This window comes from Protomyctophum parallelum (assembly GCF_964188405.1).
Source record: "Protomyctophum parallelum genome assembly, chromosome: 1".
Taxonomy (NCBI): domain Eukaryota; kingdom Metazoa; phylum Chordata; class Actinopteri; order Myctophiformes; family Myctophidae; genus Protomyctophum; species Protomyctophum parallelum.
Window position 1 is genome coordinate 68786806 of NC_139697.1, and position 9464 is coordinate 68796269.

Consider the following 9464-nt stretch of genomic DNA (forward strand, 5'->3'; position numbering starts at 1 on the left):
AAGTATATATTTCACTGACTAATCACCATCACAGTAAGGTCACAAGACTTTCCAGGCGTGATAAGTCTACTTTACTCTAGGCTACAACCTAGTGGAACAATGATTTTCAGCTAGCCTGATTTTAACAGACGATTGATTGTTTTGATCAATTATAGGCAGCATAACGTCAGAGAATACTGTCTTGGCTATGCTACTGAATTAAGAAGGAGAAAAAAATGGCTTAGCCTACATGTTTAGCTAGGCTATCCCATAGCTAAGTGCTGAAAAGTGTGTCAGTCTGTTTTATAAACTTTCCTCCCCCATGTGGCCTCTCTCCAGTGGAATTCTGTCTCTCCGGTGTGACCTGCAGTCAGTGCAGTGATAATATGCTGTAGATAGGGAACGAACGAGTCCATCCAGATACACTGCAGTCTCAACTGAACTGTTGAGCTGTCAAGAGTCGACTCCTTTTGTCACCACCACCCATCCCCAGAGCCTCACACACGCAGTGCAGTGCACTGACTAAGTTGCACTTCACTTTGTTTGAGAACCAGTTGGACGAGGCATATGGCATTGGCAGCCGACGGGACCATGGCGACACCTGAAGACGACGCGTCGTCGTCCGATTTTGAATCTGTGGAAGACCACGGTGGATCATGCAGTATCCAGAGAAGAGCCCGTGTTACGGTGAAATACAACAGAAAGGAGCTCCAGAAACGACTAGACGTGGAGAAGTGGATCGACGAATGCCTCGACCAGCTTTACTCGGGGAAGGTGCGTTTGGTTCCAAAATATATTATGACCACACGAGGTCGAATCAAGAATTCGCTGAGTCGAGAACTGTCTTACAAACTGAAATGGGATTTTTACTGTAGAAAGCACAGCCTACCAATTCAATACTTGAATTAATTTAAAGGCATTTTAAAGTTATTGGCTATTATAGCCATATAGGCTGTAGGCCTAAACACTGATTGTGACTTTGTGGCTTAAACGGATCTTCCCATTGCACGTTATTCTTTCACATATAAGACAATAGAAATTGGATTATTTTGTCAGTCAAATTAACTGAGATATTACGTTTTTAGAATCGGAGTTGCAGCAGATTTCAGTAAAGAGCACATCTCAGTTCTCCTTAAAAGGCATGAAGCACCCCCCCCAGAGAGAAATAAAACCTACACAGCTGCTACCATTATTCTCAGTGATGTAGTCTGCTGTAGTCCTACAGTACATGTATGCATGTGGCTGCAGATGCTTTGCTCGCCTTACATGGGCAGTGTTTTGGGGCCAGAGAGGAATGATGGATGCATAAACAGGAAAAGGGCAGGTCCTCCATCAGGAGGTAAACATGTCCAGCTAGGCTCCAGTGACATAATTGACAGGACCTTTTACACAAATCCCTGGTGTGTTCATTTAGGCCTGAAAAAAAGTCTTATAAATCATGACATTTTTCTGAAAATACCTATGTTTCTGTATCAGTGTATTTCATGACAAGGACCCCAAAAAGTAGGCTATATGTAATTGGCCGCCGACCCCCATCTGAAAATATGATGTTCCAGGGACCCCTCAGAAGTAAAGATTTTAGTTAAAAAATTTCACTCTGAAAGAATATAATATTGTAATCATCCGTGGATAAGAGAGGTCTCCTCAATTTCTGACTTAAACACATATTTTTTAAATAACCTTCATTGTAACATTAATACAGTCAAATATAAACTGTCAATGTAACATCAGCAGAAATGGAGGGTGGACATTGTGAAGAAGGCTAAATTAAGAAGTTATATTCAATTTAAAGAGGACTACATGACTGAACCTTATGTTGCATTTAATTTAAAAAGAGGACAGAGGTCCCTCTGTGCCCAGTTAAGATCTGGTGCTTTACCTCTGGCAGTTGAGGTTGGCAGATATACTGGCGTTCCTGAGGAGCAGCGACTGTGTGCTCTTTGTGACCTGGGAGTTGTAGAGGATGAGTTTCATTTTGTTTTCTATTGTCCACTATACCATGATTTAAGAAATGTTTTATTTGAAAAAATTCAGGAAAAGACCCTGATCTGTTTTGGATGTCTGAGTGTTTTATGTTAAATTGGTTGTTCAGTAATGAAGTTTTTGTTTTTGGAAAAGTTATAGAGAAAGCATGGCAGTTACGTTGTGTATCCATGAGTAACTGTCTATTTGTGTATATGTATTATTATATATGTACAATTTTGTGAGTGTCTTGTAAGCCTGTGCAGGCTGGGCATCTTATGATGTAGGACACTTTAATAAAAACTCTATCTATCTATTCAAAAGTTTGAGGCACATTTTCACGATTTTTCAAAAATAGCAGACCTACAAGCTTCTAGCGTGGCACTCGGCACCGCGCTATGAGCTTGTAGAGCTTGCTATTTTTCAATAGTTAAAGTATAACATCATGCTAGAAACACCAAAAGGGCTTCCCGTCTTTAAATAAGACTGTACAAATAATCCCATATATATATATGGTCTCAGGGAGCATCTATGGCCTAGATGAAATACAAGGTTGTGTTGAAATATGTGAGAAAAAATGGGTACAGCAACATAATTCAGATGGCGATAATCTGTTGATATAACAGTTCTCGAATGCTTAAGGGGCCAATCAGGGGCCTGCAGCAGCATTCACAGACCTCTGGTGTCAAGCCCATTTCAATCTTTAGTGCACTTTTCATGAACTTAAAGTAAAGTTCTTATTTTGCAGCAGTTCTTTATGGAGAGACTGTAAAGTGTGTTGAGGTTTTCAGGCAACACGGGAAAAAAAGTACAAAGAGGTTTTCATGCAGGCAACACATATGGGCCCTATATCTATTTCATTTATTTAGAGAAATGAAGCAGCTAGGGCTGCTGTGAGTTGGAATTATGTATGCACCAAAGCACCAAACCAACCAAATGATATGCAGTTTGGTGCTGTGGAATGGACGAGTGCCGAGTGGGACTCTCCTCCTTCCACTGAGCTTGTTGTACAATGTGCCTTTTGTTCAATGTGAGCGTGCAACTGTTACAGTATTACATGGACATTGTTTGTTACCCCTCAGCCCCATGATTTAGATGCATTTGTGTGCTGGGCTGAATCCTAATATTGTGTTGTTATTGTCGCGGGTCACTTGGGTGGACAACTTGTATGTCCAAAACTGTTCCGAAAATAATAATAATAACCCGTGTTGGATCTACTGTAATTATTATTTAGCCACAAGCTCTTGTTAATACTTTTCATTGGTTCAATATTTATTAAAAACCTACTGACAAATAGATAGATAGATGTACAATACTTTTCAGTGATGCCACAGTGTGTCATAGTAGCCTAGTCATTCATTTATTAGAGTTAAAATATGGAATAACGTGTTCCTTCCACACGCTATGTCCGGCCCGGGACACCTGTCTGGTGAAAAGAAGCAGCTTGGACTCCTCATGCATAGAAGGAAGCATGAGGTCAGTCCATCCCGCCCCCCCCCCCCCCCCCCCCCATATAAAATATGTCTGCAGATACAAGGTTTCTGCCTGACTGCGATGATTGAAAAACAAAATGTAATTTTCACTTTGTATTGGGAACGTTTTCCACTCAAATTGTATGTCTGTGTTTGTACACCTCAGGAGGACGACATGCCAGATGAGGTGAACATTGATGACCTGCTTGACCTTCCAAATGATGAGGAGAGGGTCATAAAGTTAAAGGTAAAAGGCTACCTGATGAGTTAATTACTCATTACTAAAAGTTTCCACATTTCAGAAAATGTTGAGTCATAAAATAAAAGCATATTATCATTAAGTCATCTTAAATAAAGAGAAGCCAGTCTTGCAAAAATCATAATTTCTACTAGGATTAAAAGATGAATTGTACTTTCATGTGAATCAGAGGAGCCATAGAGTAAGACAGAGTTACGACATTGAGGGGGCAGAAAACAGCCTGGTCAGTGGTCACGTGGTTCATGTACTCGCACGAACCCAGCATAGACTGTCTCCAATGCATTCCGTAAACTTCTGTTTGTCTCCATTCAATAGAAGTCTATGTAGAAGAGCCCCATGGTTGTCGTACAGTAACACTGTCTTACTCTATGGTTCTATTGTACACTGTAAAATAAATGTACATGTGGCTGCTTGGTTACAATGTTCTTTTTTTTCTGAGCAGGAGCTTCTTCACAAGTGCAGCAGCGACACAGAGGTACGTTTTAAGTTGAGAAACAATAAGGACATGTCATTATGTTGATGATGCTGTTGCTGTCGGGCAGAAACCTTGTATCTCCATGATTAAATGTTTAAAGGGCCTTGCAAACGGGGAGCGATAAAACGCGCCTATAGTTCATTTTCAATGAGACTTGCGTTTTTTCGCGGTGCGACAACACCAGCGTATTTACGTGAGCGTGGTCCCGTATTTGATGCGCGTGTGCTCGTTACGTGCACAAGCCCGCGACTCACCAGACCTGGATTCTGTTTAGCTTTTTTTTTACGCTTGCGTTGTTACGTCCCTCTTCAGTAGACCTGGAGGAGACCTGTGTTGATCCAGGCAACAACGCCATACGTTCCTCGCTTCACGTTTGCAAGGCCCTTTATGCATTTTTCTAAAATAAATGAATGCCCTTCTTCATCATTCAAGAGTGTCGCACAAAAGTTGTCCAAATAGCCGATCTACGGGCTCACAACGCAATGTGACACATTTGTGAGCTTGTAGATCAGCTACAATTTTAACTTTGTTTCCAACCCACCCGACAACAGCGATAGTCATGTTATGCACATGACATTGACCACCCACTCTAGTCTACATAGGCTTCCCTGCCCTCCTGCACGCAGTGCTTTTAGCAGTGTCTGACACGTCCTACCGCAGACGCGCCGTGTAAACAATGGCGATCTGTGTAGCCTCTCTTTTTCTCCTTCCATTTCTTTTCCCGAGGACAATGAGTCTTTTGGTGAAAGTGTAGGGCCTCAGAGAGTCCAGTGCAGACTTACACAAACACAGGGACAAGAGCAGGCTAATCTATTATTGTGAAGGCTGATTTTCTTTTTGTCTCATCTGGCATATATATATAAAAAAATAATTGTCTCTCTCTTTCGTTCTCTCAACTAACGTAACTCAACACAGAGAAACAGTGTAAAATGTAAAATGAGCCATTACGACGGCGCACTAAAAAAAACTTGAACTGCAGATTTAGTCGACTAAAATCTTATGAAATTTAGTCGACTAAAACTAGACTCACACTAAAACATTCCAGGTGACTAACATATGACTAAAACTAAATTTGCTGCAAAAAACAAAACACTGTTCGGCAGAGTGTGTAACTTCCTCTCGCATGGCCTGCCAGGTCATCCTCCCACTACTCTCCAAGGTTCTCTGCAACTCTCAAAGGCCTCCTTTCCATTTTTGGGACATAAAACACAGAACCAAAAATGGTTAACATTTTCCTACGATTGACACAAAGTTTCTGTTGTCCCCAAAATGTTTTTTTTTAAGGTCCCAACATCAGTGAAAATATGGCATAATACCATAGAATGTTTTAAACCGGTATAGTAGTAGAGGAGGCTGAACAAACAGCCAAAAAGGACACACACATCTATATACCTATATAGGCTGGGTGCTGGATCAAAATAAAGTCACTTCAGTAAAGATATAATTGGGAGCATAAAATGACAAACCAACATTATTTTATTATTTCTTCCAATGATAATTCCACGGGGCTTCCAACAAATTGGAATGTTAAATGTCAAACAACTTCATCACTTGTTGTTCCTCCTGTTTTATCTGCAATCCTGCTATTCACTGTCTTGCTATTGATGGAGCTCATTAATAAATAAGGCACAGCTATTTCTGCCCGGCCACAGACTCTTTGAAGGTGTCTGCCGTTTAACCCATTTAGACCTGAAGCCGATAAAAATAAATAAATAAGGCTTTTAAGACTGAACAGTTTTCGGAAAAACCTATGTCAGTGGTGCTCAACCTTTTTCCACGTCAAGGACCCCCAGAATTATCTGTATTTGGCCGCGGACCCCCATCTGAATATATGTTGCTCCAGGGACCCCACCGGAGGCATAGATTTGAGTTAAAAACGTTCGCTCTGACAGAATATATATTCAAAGATTTGCGCCACATTTTCACGATTAAAATAAATAAATAGCAGATCTACAAGCTCGTAGTGCTTCACTCGGTGCCGCGCTATGAGCTTGTAGATCTGCTATTTTTCAATCGCTAAAGTATGACATCGTGCTTTCAAAACACCAAAAGAGGTTCCCGACTGAATGGGTTTCTCACGTGGTAGCCTATAGGGGCATGCTATCTATTGAGCTTCTCTGTGTGTTCTGTTGTAAACTTGTTCTGTTCCGTCCTTCAGGCTTTCATCAAGGAGCTGGTGGGAAGTAAGCTGGAGGGGCTTCATAAGCAGGACGAGTTACAGAGTGAGACCATCGAGCACCCGGCCGTCTCCCACAGCCACTACCACCACGAGCCTTATCACTTCAACAGTCCACATCACCACCAGCAGCAGCAGCATCCTCGAAGTCACAACCAGACGCTCTGACCACCTCCTTACACAGAGGCCCCTTTTCCACCAGTTGGTTCCCAATGTGAACCGGTTCAGTTCTTTTTGGTTTTTAGTCCATGAGCCAGAGCTCCAAAATTGGAACGTTAATTATGAATTGAGTAGGCAAAACCATACCTATATTAGATTATCACCATGAAACTTCCCCAACTGAGTACTTGCATGAAGGCAATGATTTATTATACAAATTTTACATTTTTAAATATGCAAATGAGGCATTATGTAGGAAAATATGCAAAATAATCAAAAATATGAAAAAGGTACTACTGTGGAAGGGTTATCATGTATTAATTTACTTGTATTGATCCTATAAACAATTTAATATAGGGTACAGTTTGCCCACCAATTTTGGAGCTCTGGCTCATGGACTAAAAAAACAAAAATAACTGAACCTGTTCCCATTGGGAACCAACTGGTGGAAAAGGGGTCACAGTGCCGTGCACGCACACATTACAACAACATGATGTGTACACTATAGGGCTTTCACTTCTAGTGATTTTTTTTAACTAGTTGACTAGTTTACTAGTCGTCTAGTTGTTTAACTTTTTTTTTTTTTAATATATATTTGTACATTTAAAAACTGTGTACATTGGTGACTATAATCTAGCATTCTAGCTGATCTTGAGGCCTTATCAACTAGTCAACTAGTACCAGCAAGGTCGACTAGTGGATTTACTAGTCGACTAGTTGAATAGTCGACTAGTTGCTTAAATCCCTAGTGTACATGTACACATGCCCAAACAACTCAAGCTTGACTTGTACCCTGATGTCCCATGTCTGGGCATGTCATATTATACAAACATTAAAAAGAAAGCAGATTTACAATTGATGTCAAGGGAAAAACAGAGAAGACCAAGTTCATGCCCCTGGGGTACCGCAGTCAACTAAGTATATTATAGGGACTAAATGGTCAACTTGGCAGAGATAAAGATCAGGTTAATGTGTGAAATGTGATCCAGATTCATTCTTATACATAATAAGATACTAGAAATCAGTTTTAGAGTAGAATACAGAACAGTATAAGTCACAGTGAGCCAAGGCAGGGCATGAACATATAGTTATGTTATATAAACATATAGTTTACACCACAGCATTGTACACATGCTTTCCTACCAAGATACTGAAATCAATGGATGAGCATACCCACGTCACATCACCTTTCAAATGAATATGGTCATTCATTCTTTAATGTATTTATTGTTGTGATCACAGCATCACAGTTTGTTGTACAATACTGAAATCAACCATGTAACATGCATACTGTTCCTACTAGCTATAGCATTATGCATTTGAATACCTTTTAATTCTAATAATTCATCTTACATCTAACAACATTTGACTGAGAAGTTACTACAGTTTTAAAATGGTCTGCTAAGTCTGAAAAAATAAAGAATATCAATCACTGGATTTCCATTGTTTTCGTTTTGTACTTTGAAGAGCCGATTCATACTCCTATTTTACCGCTGTAGTGCCGAAATGATTTCGGCTCGTCAGACATTTTCAGTAGCACCGAAGAGCCGACTTTAGGATGGTACCCACCCCCCCGAACGTCCCATTGTAGGCTCTACAGAGCCGAACAGACTTTTATTCGGCTCTAAAATAGCAGTATGAATCGCATGTAAGACAAGACACATACTGAATGCAAAAAGATTAGGGAAAAAGTTCGGGTCATTTATTGAAAATGATTTATTGGTTCAAGTGTTCATGTCAGATACTGGATATCTCTTCTATCAATCTAACTGTATGCACCAAGTCTCTGTACATCTGTAATCCACGTAACGTGAGAACCGTTCGCCCCACGAGTTTCACACCACCACAGGGAGTGCAGTGCCCGGTATCGAGTCGGTCGGACCCATGTTGTCCAGAACCGCCCCAAAAAGGCCTCTGCCCGGGCTCTGGACCGAGGCCCCTGCCCAGGGTCCATATATGGAGCTGGCCTGTTCTGACCTCGCAACACTCCATATTTGGGCATGCCTGACACAGAACTCCACAAGCTGGCCTGTTCTGACATCCCAACACTACATATTTGGGGCATGGCTGACACAGAACTCAGGAATAAATATAGGAATAAAGGGACACAGAGAGACACATACAGAAACCTGACATTCTGATGTCGGGCATAAAAGGGACACAGATAATATCTGGGTGGGGCATCTATTGCCAGTGCCAAACGGGAACCTAAGAGGCCCCACGGTCAAGTTCAAGTAAATGAGCACTCGAGTATCATCAAATCAAACTATGTAATAAAATGTAAGTATACATTTATACAAGGATGTATAAAGTAGTCGAGCGTAACAGTGGGCGTGGTTTTCTGGACCCACTGAAAAATCTGCCATTCATTTTTCCCCATAGAGATTTACAAAAATATTTACATCAATTATTTTAAGCCTATAGAATCAAGCCATCCAGGATCCTGGTGAATCATGACCATGAAAACCTTTGATTCTATGAAATAATAATAATCAATTATATACTACTACTATTTAATAAATATCCTTTGTTTAGCTGTTTTCATTGTTCTTTCTTCACAGAATCAAAGTGTCAAAGGGTCAAATGTTGCCTGCGTGTGAACTCCACACCAATGGACAGAAAATACCTCCTCAAACAGAACAGATTCTACAAATGCCTTCTAAATCCTGACAGTTTTCTGCAAAACCTATATGTTTCTATGTCAGTCGTTCTCAAACACTTTCATGTCAAGGACCCCCAAAAATATATGTAATTGGCCGCCGACCCCACTTGAAAATATTTTGTTCCAGGAGCCCCCCACCCAGCTAACATGTCCATCTGGGCCCAATTGGGTTTTGACATGGGCTATGGGCATGTGTTCCAAGTGGGCCGTGCACCCAGTTTTCACAAAGGGCCCACCCGTGTTAGCCCATATGGGCTTACGTGGGTTTCTAACTGGATCTTAGGTGGTATCCAAATGGGCCATTTTATTTCAGAACCATG

The 9464-nt window shown here is 40.9% G+C and overlaps 1 protein-coding gene across 1 annotated transcript; it reads left to right on the forward strand.

The window, feature by feature from the left end:
- Window positions 1-418: 418 nt before the first annotated feature.
- Window positions 419-6498, forward strand: ppp1r14aa (protein phosphatase 1, regulatory (inhibitor) subunit 14Aa). The gene is made up of 4 exons (XM_083762284.1): window positions 419-753; window positions 3580-3660; window positions 4115-4147; window positions 6306-6498. The coding sequence occupies exons 1-4, from the start codon at window positions 547-549 to the stop codon at window positions 6489-6491; spliced, it is 507 nt and encodes a 168-aa protein (XP_083618410.1). The 5' UTR covers window positions 419-546; the 3' UTR covers window positions 6492-6498.
- The last annotated feature ends 2966 nt before the right edge of the window (window positions 6499-9464 follow it).

Bases quoted from the DNA above. Each gene is read 5' to 3' on its own strand.
- ppp1r14aa (XM_083762284.1), top strand. From the start codon at position 547: ATGGCATTGGCAGCCGACGGGACCATGGCGACACCTGAAGACGACGCG. The intron at 3,661-4,114 runs GTAAAAGGCTAC...TTTTCTGAGCAG, and splicing joins AGAGGGTCATAAAGTTAAAG to GAGCTTCTTCACAAGTGCAG. The intron at 4,148-6,305 runs GTACGTTTTAAG...TCCGTCCTTCAG, and splicing joins AGTGCAGCAGCGACACAGAG to GCTTTCATCAAGGAGCTGGT.